At 38.3% G+C, this 18,216-nt stretch overlaps 2 protein-coding genes across 2 annotated transcripts; both read left to right on the forward strand.

Moving 5' to 3' along the window:
• The first annotated feature begins 655 nt into the window (after positions 1-655).
• LOC126789113 (beta-glucosidase 11-like) lies at positions 656-12,116 on the forward strand. Its single transcript, XM_050515180.1, has 13 exons — positions 656-905; positions 1,003-1,066; positions 1,405-1,460; positions 1,838-1,913; positions 2,035-2,106; positions 2,221-2,308; positions 2,422-2,793; positions 2,875-3,095; positions 3,201-3,229; positions 3,333-3,420; positions 3,504-3,594; positions 10,781-11,460; positions 11,723-12,116. Exons 1-12 carry the CDS (start codon positions 732-734, stop codon positions 11,007-11,009), a joined length of 1,560 nt encoding a protein of 519 aa, XP_050371137.1. The 5' UTR covers positions 656-731; the 3' UTR covers positions 11,010-11,460; positions 11,723-12,116.
• A 1,583-nt stretch (positions 12,117-13,699) lies between these two features.
• Positions 13,700-14,873, forward strand: LOC126789115 (ethylene-responsive transcription factor 3-like). The gene has a single exon (XM_050515184.1). It carries the CDS (start codon positions 13,843-13,845, stop codon positions 14,533-14,535), a length of 693 nt encoding a protein of 230 aa, XP_050371141.1. The 5' UTR covers positions 13,700-13,842; the 3' UTR covers positions 14,536-14,873.
• Positions 14,874-18,216: the final 3,343 nt, after the last annotated feature.

Here is an 18,216-nt window from a genome sequence, read left to right on the forward strand (position 1 = left end):
CGAGATCGCCGGCGAAGTTTATGAGGGAGGGGAGAATCGGGGAGAGAGCGAGAAAGAAGAGAGAGAATGGGAGAGGGAGGCGCGGGGTGTGAGTTTCCAGAAATAGAAACTCTAACTCCAATAATTAACTATTTATACTAGTTTCTAAAATTGGAAATAACTTCTATCGTTAATAACTTTTACGTACAACGTCCGATTATAACGCGTCACTTATCCTCGAACTCGTATCGACGAGCCCTACAACTTTCGTGAAAGAAGTTTTCGCAAACGAGCGATAGAATAAAAGTCGATATATACGTTGTCGAAACGTAACGTTTTTCTAATTAAACTATCCGAGAACGTTTCCGTTTTCGTTTCGAAATGTCGCGCACCACCAATTGTCGTTTTGAATTAATTTCACAAATTTAACAAATTGTAAATACTCGATAATTAGTTTCCAAAAAAATCGGGTTATTTCAGACCAATATTTTGTTCTATAAATACAGAAGAGAAAAAAGAATAAAATGTGTCATTGAGTTCAAGACGACAAAAGCAATAGAGACCGATTTATATGGTACATGTTAATTGCCTAACTTATCACTAAATAGAAAAACGGGTGACTACTCAACTATTTATGGCCACTCACTGCAACCTCTAACCTAATCTGTATGTTTTTTCTCTCTCTCTTTTTTTGGAAAGATTGATGGATCTTAAAGTCCAGGTAATAATACCGTACATTCACATCTTTGATAATGATTCTGCAGCTAGAACTGCTCCTCCATCTTTGCTTCATTATTGTTCTTATCAGTATTTCCCCGAGTCTTTCTTTAGACTTAGAATTAGGAAATGGAGATGATGGGTTTGAAAGAGATGACTTCCCCGCCCCACCGGACTTTGTGTTTGGTGCGTCCGCCTCTGCTTATCAGGTAAGGACGTCCGGTATCATTCTTTAGTCCGATGCTCCTATCTAAACCAGAAGCTGGTTAGAGATGAAAGAAGGAAATGGGTGATTTGCTTCAACAGGTGGAAGGGGCTGCGGACCAAGACGGGAGAACCCCAAGCATCTGGGACACCTATGCGCATGAGGGTAGCTCCTACAACACTTCATTAATTTTTATCTTCGATTACTTGCATTCTAATTATGTCTCTAAGAGTATTCCATTAGCTGAACTGCTGGAGTGTGCCTAGAAGTTCATTAGTTCAATATACATAGTCAACTTTGATTCTACTTGCTCCAAAGAGGTAAAAATGCTGGAAATATGTAGGTTAAATTGAAAACTAGAATGTTAAAACCGGCCGAAAACCCAATGAAACAAAAAGGCGTTCGTGCGATTTTGAGTTTTAGCTATTGTGCGTCACTCCCTTCTAGCTATATTTGAATTCTGAAACATGTAGAGATCATCACGTACCAAACTCATAATCCAGGTAAAATGGATGGAGCCACTGGAGATGTAGCGTGTGATCAGTATCATAAATACAAGGTACGCATTGTCATGTAGAATTGACTAAGGAATTTAGTACTGCAGTGATGCTTTTTCAATTGAATACTGTTATTTTTGTCAATCTCTAGTCTCACATTTATAATTTGTTGGGAAGATTGTCCTTAATTAGTCTGTATATAATACTTATAGTAAGCTCTAAAAGCTTCAACCAACAATTTTGATTGAGGCACTTAATTGAATCATTGTGCTTAGTACGTAGTGTCGTAGTCTCTCCCTATATATCCTAGATTGTTGGTTGAAATTAAAAAGCTAGCTTGGTTCTGTTGCAATGATCGACTCTTATTTTGAAATGGTCATTATTGTCATGAACTTGTGATATCCATCGATGCATTGTATAATGATGAGTTTAACTGTAGGAAGATGTGCAGCTCATGGTGAAAACTGGTTTAGAGGCGTATAGATTTTCCATCTCATGGTCAAGACTTATACCCAGTACGTTTATCTACAGTAGCACGTTACATATAACCACCATGTATCCATACAATTTGCAATTAGATTACATATGAACTGGTATTTATTGTATGTAAATTGTATGTTCGTGTTATTTTTCTAGATGGAAGAGGACCTGTGAATCCAAAGGGTCTACAATATTACAACAATCTCATTGACCAACTAATCAGCAATGGTAACCAAATGCACATATATGTGTACAATTTTAAGTTTCAAATATCTATCTCTAATATATATACATTTGTTTGTTCAATTAATTAACGGATGAATGTGATGCATGTATATGCAGGAATCCAGCCTCATGTTACTTTACACCACGCTGATCTCCCACAGGCACTCGAGGATGAGTACGGAGGATGGGTTAGCCCAAATATTGTGTATGTAGAAATAGTATGACATATATATATATATATATATCCAATAAACAGTGGAAGTAGATGTGGATAGATATTAATATTGGATTGGATTGTATTGGATTCTGATATTGCAGAAAAGACTTCACTGCATATGCAAATGTTTGCTTCGAGCAATTTGGCGATCGAGTTGCGCATTGGACTACTATGAATGAGCCAAATGTATTTGTACTTGGGGGTTATGATATCGGATTCCTTCCACCACAGCATTGTTCAGCTCCATTTGGTGTTAATTGCTCGAGGGGTAACTCCTCAACTGAGCCATACTTGGCAATTCATAATATCTTGTTATCTCATGCATCAGCTGCTGCACTCTATAAGCAAACCTACCAGCACAAACAGCGTGGGTTTATAGGCATCAATGTATTTTCTTATTGGTTCATTCCTCGAACCGAAACACAGCATGACCAAGTTGCTACTCAGAGAGCAATGGACTTCTACTTCGGGTGGTATGTGCAGTTGATTCACCTTAATTAATTATAATTAGTTGATGATCGATATCGAATTGAGGTGGTTTATAAGTCTTTCAGGGTTGTGCATCCTTTAGTGTATGGAGACTACCCTCGAGTAATGAAAAAGAACGCAGGCTCTAGAATTCCTACGTTCACCAGTGCTGAGTCTGCACAGGTCCAGGGCTCCTTCGACTTCATCGGACTGAATTACTATGTTACATTGTATGCGGAGGACTTTTCAGCTGCCCTAAATATTCAAGAACGAGACTATACGGCTGATTCTGCAATCCAGATTTATCGTATGATTTATTTATTTTTCAATCTGCTTCGTTGTCTTTAATCTTTCGTTTGTGTATATCTCATCATTGACATTTATTATCACTAATTAATATGTATGCATGCAGCTCTGGATTTTAATCAATCAACATTTGAGGTACGTACGTATGAAGAATTTATCGGTCACTAATTAGTTGTAGACTTGTAGTTCTTTTCACTGATGCATGTTTATAACTAATTTGATTGAATGGATGAATCAGTATCCGATAACTCCTTGGGGTATGGAAGAACTATTGGAATATATCAAACAAAACTACGGCAATCCTCCCTTATATATCCATGAAAATGGTAACTTATTGATCTTTTTTGTCTGTCTTTTTTATCGCACACATCGTAGTAAATCAAATCTTGATAGATGCATGGATGTGCAGGTCAAAGAACTCGACGCAATTCATCGTTAGAGGATTGGTCCAGGATCGAATACATGCATGGACACATTCACAGTTTGCTTAATGTTATAAGGTACACATATATATGCACCTACATACTGTTAGGTTTGTCGATCTGATTCCACTTACGATAAGGATTCATTAGATCTTGATCAAAGAAGGAACACTTTGGTGGTTTCCTACTTGGTAATGGTTTCTATGTCTATTGAGAATAAGTTTCCAATGACTTTTAGGTTTCAGGTTTAGACATCTATAAATAGGGACATAGGTAGCAGTAATTAGATATCAAGATAAAACACGGAGAGCAAGTGAAGTCTTGAGAGTTGGTGAGAATGTCTAGAAGAGAGATCTTGTATTCTTGTTTGTGTTGTTCTTCTATAGTGAAACCCATCAGCCTGAGGACGTAGACAAATTCTTTGTCGAACCTCGTAAACTTTGTGTTTGTGTTCTCAATCGTTTATCTATATTGTTTACACTTGTTAACTTCCGCAAGAGGAATTCGGGGTCGAATTCCTAACAGTGTGGTATCTAGAGCCTGGTTCTAGAGTGGAAACAATGAGCATTGAAGACGTTGAGAAGAGGGTCGACAAGTTCGACGACAATGACTACAGCCTATGGAGGTCACAGATCAAGGATTACTTGAATATGAAGAAGCTTGCGAAGACTATAAGTGGCAAGCTCCCAAAAGAGATGAAGGAGGAAGAATTTGTCGAGATGGACATGATGGCCCTTGGAGCAGTTCGATTATCGCTTTCAAATGAAGTACGACGATTTGTCATCAAGGAGACTACATTAAAGGGAATGTTGGATAACATATCCAACATGTATGAGAAGCCAAATGCCGTTCGACAATTATACTTGATGAGACGACTGTTCACTCTGAAGATGGGTAAGGGTATATCTGTTCGCCAACAAGTTGGAGTAGTTGGTGATATTATCGAGCAACTAGCCTCGGTGGATGTAAAGTTCGACAAACACATCAAATCTTTGGTGTTGTTGACTTCCATGCCTTCAGATTGAGATGTGACTGTGAACTCAATTTCTAGTGGAGTTGGGACTACAAAGAAGTTGAAGTTTAATGACGTACGTGACATTCTTTTAAACGAGGAGACGCGAAGACTTAATAACCTTGATGAGCCTTCAAGTTATGCGTTATCTATGGAAAATAGAGGTAGAACGTCCAACAAACACTGAAACAATAATCGTGGAAGGTCCAAGTCCAAAGCACCAGGAAAAAGACGAAGTGTGACCAAGGCATGAAAATGGTCCGATGGGTGTTGGCATTGTGGTAAAACTGGACATATCAAGAGAGATTGTAACCAGTGGAAGGATGCAACGAAGATGGAAAACACAACTGAGTATGACTCGGAGGCACTTTTACTAAGCGTTACAGAAACACCATTGGAATCATGGATCGTGGATTCGGGAGCATCTTTTCACTCAACTTCACAACGAGAGCTCATGATGAATTACCAACATAGTCATTTTGGAAGAGTAATTCTTGCTGATGGTAGAGCCCTGGAGATTGTGGGAAGGGATGATGTGAAGATCTCGCTCACCTGAAGAAACTTGGTTTCTGTGGGTCAGTTGGATGATGAAAGATGTCGTACTACCTTGGAGAAAGGCACGTGGAAAGTAAGTAAGGGAGCTATGGTATTAGCTCGTGGACTCAAGACAGGGTCACTCTACATGACCTTGGGTATTATCGATGTTGTTGAAAACAATGTAGGTGGTACGATCGTTGAGAAGAAGGATGGTGCATACTTATGGCATCGTAGACTTGGGCACATCAGCGAGAAAGGAATGGGTGTACTTCAAGCACAAGGTAAACTACATGGTGTGAACTCAGTGAAAATTGGGCTTTGTGAAGATTGTATATTTGGGAAGCAAAAAACTGTTAGTTTCTCAAAGGGTGGCAAGTCACCAAAAGATGCAAAACTGGAGTTAGTTCATACTAATGTGTGGGGTCCTGCACCTGAGCTTTCAATGGATGGCTCAAGGTACTACGTGACTTATATTGATGATTCCACAAGAAAAGTATGGGTTTACTTTATGAAACATAAATGGGAGGTGCTTAGTACTTTCATGAAGTGGAAGGCGGTCGTAGAGACTGAGACAGGTTTAAAGATCAAATGTCTGAGGTCGGATAATGGAGGTGAATATTGTAGTAATGATTTAAAGAGTATTATGCAGAGAACATGATCAGATGGAAAGAACAATTCCTGGAACTCCACAGCAGAATGGAGTGGCTGAACGCATGAATATGACTTTAACTGAGCGCGCAAGGAGTATGAGGATACACGCAGGATTGCCAGACATGTTATGGGCTGATGCGGTTAATACTGCTGCTTACTTAATTAACCGTGGACCGTCAGCGTCATTGAATAATCTTCTACCTGAGGAAAAATGAAGTGGAAGAGAGATAAGCCTATCACATTTAAGAGTGTTTGGTTGCATGGCATATGTTCACATTGAGTCCGGTGCAAGAAGCAAGTTAGATCCTAAGTCTCGAAAGTGCATATTCATCGACTATAGCGGGGATGAGCTGAAAAGATACACAAATTGGAATAGTAAAGATATGCAAACGATAGAAAGATACTCAGTTTGAAAGAAACACACGCCCACACTTGCAAAACTCTCAAATTCAATAGAAACTCGCATCAGATAGCCTTACAGAAAGATACTCAAACGAGAATTGAAAAAATACACAAATTGGAATAGTAAAGATATGCAAACGATAGAAAGATACTCAGTTTGAAAGAAACACACGGACACACTGGAAACACTCTCAAATTCAATAGAAACTCACATCAGAAAGATAATCAAACGAGAATTGAAAAGATACATAAATTGGAATAGTAAAGATACGCAAACGATAAAAAGATAATCAGTTTGAAAGAAACACACGCACACACTTGTAAAACTCTCAAATTCAATAGAAACTCGCATCAGAAAGCCCTTCTGAAAGATACTAAAACGAGAATTGAAAAGATACAAAAATTGGAATAGTAAAGATACGCAAACGATAGAAAGATACTCAGTTTGAAAGAAACACACGCCCACACTTGCAAAACTCTCAAATTTAATAGAAACTCGCATCGGAAAGCCTTACAGAAAGATACTTAAACGAGAATTGAAAAAATACACAAATTGGAATAGTAAAGATACGTAAACGATAGAAAGATACTCAGTTTCAAAGAAACACACGCCCACACTTGCAAAACTCTCAAATTCAATAGAAACTCGCATCAGAAAGCCTTACAGAAAGATACTTAAACGAGAATTGAAAAAATACACAAATTGCAATAGTAAAGATATGCAAACGATAGTAAGATACTCATTTTGAAAGAAACACACGGCCACACTGGAAACACTCTCAAATTCAATAGAAACACACATCAGAAAGATAATCAAACGAGAATTGAAAAGATACACAAATTGGAATAGTAAAGATACACGAACGATAGAAAGATAATCAGTTTAAAAGAAACACACGCCCACACTTGCAAAACTCTCAAATTCAATAGAAACTCGCATCAGAAAGCCGTTCAGAAAGATACTCAAACGAGAATTGAAAAGATACACAAATTGGAATAATAAAGATACTCAAACGATAGAAAGATACTCAGTTTGAAAGAAACACACGGCCACACTTGCAAAACTCTCAACTTCAATAGAAACTCGCATCAGAAAGCCGTTCAGAAAGATACTCAAACGAGAATTGAAAAACTACACAAATTGAAATAGTAAAGATACTCAAACGATAGAAAGATACTCAGTTTGAAAGAAACACACGGCCACAATGGAAACACTCTCAAATTCAATAAAAACTCGCATTGGAAATTCGTAAAGAAAGATACTCAAACGATATAAAGATACTCAGTTTGAAAGAAATACATGCCCACACTTGCAAAACTCTCAAATTCAATAGAAACTCCCATCAGAAAGCCGTTTAGAAAGATACTCAAACGAGAATTGAAAAGATACACAAATTGGAATAGTAAAGATACGCAAACGATATTAAGATACTCAGTTTAAAAGAAACACACGCCCACACTTGCAAAACTCTCAAATTCAATAGAAACTCGCATCAGAAAGCCGTTCAGAAAGATACTCAAACGAGAATTGAAAAGATACACAAATTGGAATAGTAAAGATACGCAAACGATAGAAAGATACTCCGTTTGAAAGAAACACACGCCCGCACTTGCAAAACTCTCAAATTCAATAGAAACAATCATCAGAAAGCCGTTCAGAAAGATACTCAAACGAGAATTGAAAAGATACACAAATTGGAATAGTAGAGATACGCAAACGATAGAAAGATACTCAGTTTGAAAGAAACACACGCCCACACTGGAAACACTCTCAAATTCAATAGAAACTCGCATTAGAAAGATACTCAAACGAGAATTAAAAAGATACACAAATTGGAATAGTAAAGATACGCAAACGATAGAAAGATACTCAGTTTGAAAGAAACACACGCCCACACTTGCAAAACTCTCAAATTCAATAGAAACTCGCATCAGAAAGCCTTACAGAAAGATACTCAAACGAGAATTGAAAAGATACACAAATTAGAATAGTAAAGATACGCAAACGATAGAAAGATATTCAGTTTGAAAGAAACATACGCCCACTCTTGCAAAACTCTCAAATTCAACAGAAACTCGCATCAGAAAGCCGGGATGTCATCTTTAATGAAACTGTGATGTATAAGAATTGGCAAGCAGCAGAGCCTGAAAGTCCTGTAAGAAAAGATCGGCAGTTTGCAAGATTGGAAGAGTTGTCTAATAAAGATGTGTCTAAGGTTAATCATGGGCAGGAACAACAAGAAGTAGCTCCTGAGGCCGCACAACCTGATAATAGAGTTCCTAATGATGAGCCAATGACACCTCCTTTTGTCCCAAGAGTATCGTCGAGAAGTAACAAAGGAATACCGCCAAATAGATACTCGCCTTGTGCTAACTATTTGCTATTAACTGACTGTGGTGAACCCGTGACTTATGATGAGGCGATACAACATGAAGATTCAGCTAAGTGAGAGGGTGCTATGCAAGATGAGATGGACTCTCTTATGTCCAACATTACATGGGAGTTAGCTGAATTGCCAGTGGGAAAGAAAACATTACAAAGCAAGTGGATTTACAAGATTAAACAAGAAGTTGATGAGAGGAAACGTTACAAGGCCAGGCTGGTTGTGAAAGGTTTTCAGCAAAAGGAGGGTGTTGATTTTAATGAGATCTTTTCTCCGGTTGTTAAGTATACAACAATTCGGGTGGTGCTTGGATTAGTGGAAGCTGAAAGATTATATTTGGAGCAGCTAGACGTCAAGACTGCTTTTCTTCATGGAGATTTGAAGGAGATAATTTACATGCAGCAACCAAAAGGTTTTATTGTACCTTGTAAGGAGAACTTGGTATGCAAATTGCAAAAGAGCCTGTATGGCTTAAAACAAGCCCCAAGGTAGTGGTACAAGAAGTTTGATGCGTTCATGTGTGGAAGTGGCTACACAAGATGTCAATCGGATCACTGTTGTTACTTTAAGAGGTTTGACAAGTCTTATATCATTCTCTTATTGTATGTGGATGATATGTTGATAGTTGGGGCATACTTCGACGAGATTGAGAAGTTGAAGAAAGAGATGTTAAATCAGTTCACAATGAAGGATTTGGGTGAGGCGAAGAAAATCTTAGGTATACAGATTATTCGTGATAAAGTGGATGATACTTTGAAGCTTTCACAAGCAGAGTATGTTGAGAAGGTGCTTAAGCGATTCAATATGGATTAATCAAAGGTTGTAGGTACACCGTTAGCGACACACTTTAAGTTGTCATTGGAACAATCACCCAAGAGTGAAAAGGAATATATGAAGAACGCGCCTTATGCGTCGACAGTTGGATGCTTAATGTATGCTATGGTGTGTACTCGACCCGATATTGCGCATGGAGTTGGAGTTGTGAGTAGGTACACAAGTAATCCAGGTAAGCAACATTGGGAGACTGTGAAGTGGATCATGAGGTATCTTCGAGGTACTACTAATATGTCTCTTTGTTTCAAGAGAGGTAGTGCTGAATTACACGGGTATGTGGATGCAGACTTGGCAGGAGATAATGATACTAGTCGGAGTACAATTGGTTATGTGTATAATGATACAAGTGCTGTATCTTGGATCTCACATTTGCAAGGGCAAGTGACTTTGTCTACGACGGAGTCAAAGTATGTAGTAGTCTTAGAGGCTGGTAAGGAGATGGTTTGGCTAAAAGGTCTCTTGGAGGAATTGGGTAAAAAGAATGAGATTTGTGCTTTGCACAGTGATAGTCAAAGTGCAATTCACTTGGCAAAGAACCCGCTTTTCATTCAAAGACTAAACACATTCCTATGAAGTATCACTACAGAAGAGAGCTCGTGGAGAATGAAGTGCTGCAATTGTTGAAGATTCAAGGAAGTGAAAATCATGCGGACATGTTGATTAAGTCTATGCCAATAGGTAAATTGAAACTATGCTTGGCTTCAGTTGGTCTCCAAACTTGAAGAGGGAGATGTTGGTTGCGGTGGGTTTCGAGTTTCTATGATTGAAGAGTGTTGAAGATTGTTGCTACTAGTGCAATCGGCTCCAAGTGGAAGATTGTTAGGTTTGTGGATCTGATTCCACTTAGGATAAAGATTCATTTGATCTTGATCAACGAAGAAACACTTTGGTGATTTCCTACTTGGTAATGGTTTCTATGTCTATTGTGAATAGGTTTCTAATGACTTATAGGTTTCAGATTTAGACATCTATAAATACGGACATAGGTAACAATAGTTTGATATCAAGGTAAAACACATAGAGAAATTGAGGTCTTGAAAGTTGATGAGAACATCTAGAAGAGAGATCTTGTATTCTTGTTTGTGTTGTTCTTCTATAGTGAAACCCAGCACCCCAAGGACGTAGACAAGTTCTTTGTCAAACCTCATAAATTTTGTGTTTATATTGTCAATCGTTTATCTATATTGTTTTACACTTGTTAACTTACGCGAGAGGAATTCGGGGTCGAATTCCTAACACATACATGCATACGTCCATATATATATATATACATGTATATATATATATATACGATTAGCTTGTTTGATAAGATATTACTTTTGATTATTCCATATCTATGATCAAACATAATGATCTAGAACTCTTCTCATAAGGTCTATTAGGATATTAATTGGGTAATTACTATGTCGATAACTAAACAAAATTTTCATGTGTATCAAACTAGGAATGGATCAAATGCCAGAGGCTATTTTATGTGGTCTCTCTTGGATTCAATAGAGCTTCTGGATGGCCTTAAATCAAGCTACGGCCTTTACTACATCGATTTGGATGATCCAGAATTAAAAAGACAGCCTAAACTCTCTGCTCATTGGTACTCAAAGTTTCTAAAGAAGAAAAACTTCACTCCACACTCCGCTTCTGATGCTGATCATCAACGTTACTTCTCTCGGTAGATAATTTTGTTGTTAATCAGATACGTATATTAATGTTTGAACGTTCAAAGTTAAACTTATCAACTATATAAGTAGTGAGTGTTAGTGGTAATGTTCCATATATAATGGAATGAAACGATACTTAACTGTCGTAAATTTGAATACGAAGCTTCTCTCGGAAAAGGAAGAAGCGATACGGACCAGTTTCCGCAGCAAGAAGCAACAGTGGAAGAAAAAGGAAATGCGTTGAGCACTGGTGTTTTATATTTGTTCCAGAGTTGGCGTGCGCTTCCCTCATGAAAGGGACCAATTTGGCAAAGCGTGACTTAAAATCAGCACCAAATAAGATACTTCCCAGTTCATTGACCATCTTCCCCCATTTTCTATTCTGCTATGTGTCTTACAAGCACAACACGAAGTAGACCATTTCCGGATTAAAACAAATGCCATCATCAATTGTCCGATCTTTAAGGTAGCTTACATCACATTTGAATTAAAACAATAGTGTTTTGTGTATAAACGGAGGCAAATACACGTTTTACGGTCCGACGAGTCGGAGAGAAAATCGAAATGAATTTCTTTGCCTATATGTACTTGAGGAAAATGAACTTTTATATTAACTTAATAACTTCATTTTGATTGTATCTGAAAGAAGTAGTTGGCCTTGTAATGAAGATCCATGGTGGTGGGTTGGCTGAACTAGAACCCTAATTCAAGTATATATTTCCTTTCAGTTCAGACAACGGACCAAGCGTTTCATCATCATCAAGCAGCTGTAAGGGGAGTAGCTAGAATATGCACCAACGCCAAAAACACGTGTGCGTTTTGATGGTTGAATTGAATTGGATTGAACCAAGAAAAGAAAAGAAATAACACTTATTGGAATCGACAAAACGCAAAACGCGCAACTTTTTGTGGTGAGGTGTGAGCGGGAGCCGGGAGATGCAAATAGTTATTGTTGCCGATGTGCTTAAGTGGACTATCAGCAGCATTATTATAACAACCCAATGTTCATTGCGCATTTGGATTATGCTAGAGAATGGCAATGATCATCTCCAACTCCTTCGCCGCAACCTCAACTTATATGGCGTCCAGTTCTCATAGCTAGCTTGTTCAAGTTTTGATTAATTCCATTTTCAAGCAAGATGTGCCTGAAATAACTTCATTGCTCTTTGGCTCTTATCCGGGTCTTGAAATCCTGATGATCAATTTTTGGCAAGGATGCATATTATGAGTTAGTGAAATCTTAAATATGGGAGAAATCTGTTTGTAGTTAAACTCCATATTCTTTAATTTAGCAGAACTTTTATTTTTTTTGGAGGGAGGAAAGACGACACAATTCACTAAGAACTTAAACGTTAGAGAGCAGGCGCTCTATCTACGCGGAGGGACATGCCTTCTCCATTCAGATTGAAACCTTCAGACCAAAAAAAAATTCAGATTGAAACCCTGATAGCAAGGCAAACTTATGAATCAAAACATTGGCTTCTCTATAAACATGAACAAACTTAGACCCCTGTAATAAGCCTAAATCATGAGTTGATGGTGTGTCCAAGCGACGTGGTATCGCACAAGTTGATATATTCACAATTTGCACTAGTTGACCGCAATCCGACTCTACCAGCTCTTTATTCCTAGAATTACATAAGACTGAAAACCAAAATTCAACAAAAACTAAACAAAACATAAATTAAAACGAAAGCAATAACCTATAACAGAAGGATATGACTCCAAACTTAAACCTTAAACTTTAGACCCTACATTGTACCTTTGGGAATAAGTAAAGAGTTTAACCCTGTCCCTAGAATTGTAGAGCTCTTCCCCTTCTGAGAAAAGGAAACAAAGCAAAGTATTCATGTCACTGCCGGAGCAGAGATCTATCAAGAATAGGTGAAAGTGAGGAAGGGTAAACATTTCACCCTTTGACTCCGTGTTACCTTATTTTGCATCTCTCATCAAATTTCAGCCTTGATCACATGAACTTGTCGACGTGAAACATTGTCTCCATGTATCTCAATACAAACCAAACTTTCACGTAACTTATGGTTCACAATGTTTCCGTCCCCACGAGTCATAGGAAACCCATCAAAGAAACATGAAGTACATTGTGAGGTGAAACCACCGGTGAGATCTGAATTTAGATTTGGTGAGATCATAACATAGCCGAACTCTCTTAAAGCTTGGAAGGATATTACCTTCCTTGTACCGCAAAACCACAATTACACAAAATTACAAATACTCCACCCCACAAATCATTGCACACCATTCATTGGTTCCCAAAACCCCCTTTTGATTTTGGGTAAAATTCTCAACACAACACAGCAGTGACAACAGACTTCACCAACAAGCAAAGTAAAAGGAAACACAAGAGAAAGAAATGGGCATTCCCAGATGAGGACAATGTCGTCATTTAAGAAGGATATTCATGTTTTACCAGAAAAATTTGAAAAAACCCGTGAGAATGATAAAGGAGGAGCAATCGAGTCGTTTGTGGGGGCAAAACAGAAGAAGGGTAGAGAAAATCGAGAAAGGAAGCAAAGAAAAAGACAAAAGTAGCTAAAGCCATTTCATTTCAGCCAGACAACCCCATAAAATTTTCTTTTTATTTAAATTCAAAATTATTAAAATAAAAACCCAACTCCAAAAAAAAAATGATTAATTTATTTTTATTTATCAATAAATTTCTGTGTAGAAGAGAAGGTGGTGCCGGTGCCATCCACTTCTTCTCCCACCCATCCCTCTCTCTCTCATCTTCTCTCTCTATCTCAATTCTCAAACCCTATTTCTCATTTTCATCCTAAATCCCAGAGACCCAATTCTTTCTATGAAAATCTGCCATTGATTTTTAAAGCCCATGAGGAGGGGACGCGGAGCCTCCGCCGCTGCCGCGGCTGCCAGAGCGAATGGGCCGCCGACCGAGCCAAACGGAGCCAGGCCCGTTAAAGAGGTGAAGTACCGGGGAGTTCGGAAGAGACCGTGGGGGAAATACGCGGCGGAGATTCGAGACCCGTTTAAGAAGAGCCGGGTCTGGCTCGGGACCTTCGAGTCCGCCGAGGACGCGGCTCGCGCCTACGACGCCGCCGCCCGCGTCCTCCGCGGACCCAAAGCCAAGACCAACTTCCCGACATATTCCAACCAGTTATGTTACAACAACAACAACCCGACCGATCCCAACTTCGAAGGCAAGTTGTTCGGGTCGGGTTACGGGTTTCAAGAGGACGACCAAATGGGTCCCGCCAGACCCGCTTCCAGCGGCATGAGCTCAACCGTGGAGTCGTTCAGCGGGCCGAGGCCCGCGCCGCAGCGATCGTCGACTGCGGCGGAGTCGTCGCGGCAGAAGCAGCCGCGGACGCCGCCGATGGATCCGGAGGATTGCCACAGCGACTGCGACTCGTCGTCCTCGGTGGTGGAGGACGATGGGGACTTTGTTGCGTCGTCGTCGTTCCGGAAACCGCTGGAGTTTGATCTCAATTTCCCACCGTTGGATGAGCTCGACGGAGGAGGAGGGGACGGTCAGGATCTTGGCTGGACAGCACTGTGTCTTTGATTTACTGATGATGACGATTATTTGACGAGCAAAGAATGATCAATGAGTTCAATACTCTTCTTCTTCTATTTCTTGTTAAATAACATTAAAACGATCTTATATCTCTGCATTATGGCATTGTGTTTGATGAGAATGGCCTTCTTATTTTTCTCATATTTAGACTAGAAACAAATCATCATGAGGATCTTGTTCTTGTTGTTGTAATGTTATGTATTAGGGTTTGTAAAATGTGGGATCTGGGTTTCTCCAATCCCCCACCTTAGCTTGTTGTTCACAAAGTTACCATAAACGCTTATCTAATGAGGAAATGAAGATTTGAGGGTTTTTCTCTTGTTCTGTATTTCATATGCCATTGAATAGATTTGGGTACCCATTCAATTCTTTTCATTGAAACTTATGTGAAGAATGACCGAATGTGACGTGGTTAATCTGCATGGTAGGTTTGGCCTTTGGGGTAATGAAAGAACACAAGAAACCATATATTTGAAGAAATTTCATTTCCTTTGTGTTTCTTCTATCTTTTGGGTATACATTCCCTTGTGATATTGAGGCACTAGAATGATTAAATGGCATAAGATGTGCTTAGTGCATTGATAAAGAATTGAGAGCAACCATATAAGGGTGTTTAGGTCTTTTCTTTTGAAAAGCTACTCTTTAAATACCATTGCTATGTACTGTAACGATTAACCAAGAATTCACAATGTAGTCATTCAGCTTTTCAACGTTTTCTTTACTGCTTCCTTCACTTTCTGCATTTAGTACAATAAACCATGAATGTTATCAGGAATGTGGTCAACAATTGCATGCAATGACCAATTCGGCAATTGGGAAGTTTGAACTTGGACTAAGAAATCAAAATTCGAATCCCATGCCATGCCATCTTTGCTAGTAGAGGGCTGTATTGGTTGGTGGGACATAATTGTCACCCCCATTCTTTCTTTTGGCCAATGCCAATAGCAATGTTTATAAATTGGTTTTTATTTTTGTTGGGTGTGATGTAGGGGTGGGAATTGTGATGGTTCAAGTTGGGAAGTGGAAGGAGACTCCCAAGAAGATGCAAATTGTCATTGTGCGCATGTAAGATTTCATATTGGATTTTCTCTAGGGATGGCATCATCGAGAGTTCACAAAAATGTGACCGGAGTGGGGTGCTGACTGAGGCAGCAGCTTTGGCCAGCTGGGTAAGTAACGTAGATTTCATGGCTTGTACATTTTCACCTACGGTATGTACTATAGAAATAATAGAATACAGCAGTAGAAGACATTGTACTATAGACTCGTTGTTTTTGTAAGCTTGGCAAATTTGGATTTCGTGCCGCCTTCTCTTATAGGCTGAGGTCGTCGTCACACTGATTCTTGCTCTTGATGCAGCAAGAATCGGAATGACATATTTCGTCTTATCCTACGGGAAATTACATTACCCTAGTGTTATGACATAGTAAGTTATTCACAAATCACAACCGTCCGTCTCGTAGGAGCAAAGTATAGTGTAGAAACCGAATGGTTGCTCCATTGTACAAACTCTTAAGTACATGCAAACCCAACATTCCTCCCGTCTTCTACAATTTCCTTCCATGCCGACCAATTTTGATTAATGAGTTGGTTGATGCTGGTTTCTTCTTCAATTGATTTGGTTACACAGAATACTGCTGGGCCAATGTGTTATCAAATAAAGGCCAGCTAATATCGACTGCAATGCTAAAACAGAGGCTGACACCTGCTGAAAATATGACAATGCTATAACTTTGTGTCCCCTCTTTCTCTGAATATTAATTGAACAAGTGTAGCTACTTTGTAAGGGTACAAGCTCAGCCTTCAGCTTAATTGCCAGAAGAAAGAAATGAGGGAATGAGAAACCAGTGTCAGCCTTCAGCATGAGGAGTGTTTTCTACAGTCTAACGTACAGCATCAAGTTCAACTGAAGAAAAAGATGGATGTCAATTTTTTCTTTGTAGAGAAAAATTCATTTTTACCGGTATCAATATCACATAGTTTATCATTCTTGTCTGGAATGATTGTATCACTTAAGCATGCTAATTTGTGTACTCTTCGTTTATGAATGATGATTATTATTTTGATAACATAGTTGAGGAAATTTTACGAATAGTGAAAATATCGGTATGCCAATATATTCATCTTCCATTGTCCTAAGAAAAATTGTTTGTAAACTTTGAACATTATATTAAAAAGTCATCACAAAAATTTCTTGACATTCAAATGTCACGCAACCTTTTAGTTGATTTCTCTAAAACATTGCTAATACATATTTTGTTCAAGCAAATAACAACGCTGGACCGGCTCTTAAGATGTACAATAAGAGCAACGACACATGGCCCCAAATTTTAGGACCTATATACACACCTAGCAAATATATTAATCTTGCAAAGTGGCCTTTTTGCACAAAACCTTGAGTGTTTCAGTTGACAATTTGATGGTCACTTACTCACTACTAACTTCCACCGGTTCAAGAGTTCGATTCACATTAGTGACATTACTGCATTTTTACATCATATATATATTTTTAATTCTTTTATTCTTTTAGACCACATTTCCTTTTTCTTTAGTTGGTAAATACATTTATCCAAATATCCCTCATCATTTTTTCGTATTTCCTTAAAATTTCTTAATTCGTTGGATAAATATACTAGTTATCCTTGATCTTTCTTCATCCTTTTTTTGCCTATTAGTTTGTGTTTAAGAGATATTTTGTTAAGAGTAAGATATCATAGTTTGTTGATAAAGAAAGGAGAAAATTAATCATATATAGACTCAAATCAAATTAAAAAAAATAGAAAAATTAATCTATTTGGTTGTATGCGACTTAAATTTGCAACAATATTTTGCAACTAATTTATTTAATAATATATTTATATAAAACCTTGCAAAAAGTTAGGGCCGTAATTTTAATTTTGCACAGGTCTCCAAATGTTTTGAGACCGCTCTAGCTCTGGTAAACGAAACATGAATGCCATCAGGGTCTGAGCTTTCTTTCTGGCAACCAATTTGATGATAGCAACAAGCAGCTCTTCTATTGAAACCTTTTCAAGCCTTTTTTTTAGCATTGGAGTATTGGACTATTGGAGTAGTAAATGAATAATGCAAGATATAAACTCTTCCATTAGCTGTCGTGCAATGTCTTGACACTATGAGTCTTCAACTCAGATTTCATTGTCACCTTCGATGTGTAAAATTTTATTGGGAAATTAACGGTCTCATAATGTTTTTATTTTGTTTGGGCTTTTGTTGGCTGCTTTCGTGTATTTCCTATTTCTGTGACTTTTGCAATAGAGAAACTAACCTTGTTGCTTGCGAAATAACAAAGCAGGAGGTGATTGATGATGAAATGGATTGCTCAAAACTCCATATTAATAGATTTTGTGAAGCAGAATAATGCAACTATCATCAACATTCTTTTCCGTAATGTTGAACTTCAACCTATATTTGTTGCTTGAAAGCTTGAGACCTTCTTCAACATTTCAACTGTCATTGCATAAACTAGCTAGCTAGCTACAACTGTTAAGAATGTTATATATACTGCTCAACCTCAACATTATAATTTTTCCAGATTTATAGTTGAAAGAAATTTTGAGGACTAACGGATTTCATCCTCAAGAAGGTCGCCATTCCTTGGTGGATTAGGACTTCGGTGGAAGATAATTGGAAGATTCTTTTTTTTTTCTC

Source organism: Argentina anserina, chromosome 3, assembly GCF_933775445.1.
Source record: "Argentina anserina chromosome 3, drPotAnse1.1, whole genome shotgun sequence".
NCBI classification, from domain to species: Eukaryota; Viridiplantae; Streptophyta; class Magnoliopsida; order Rosales; family Rosaceae; genus Argentina; species Argentina anserina.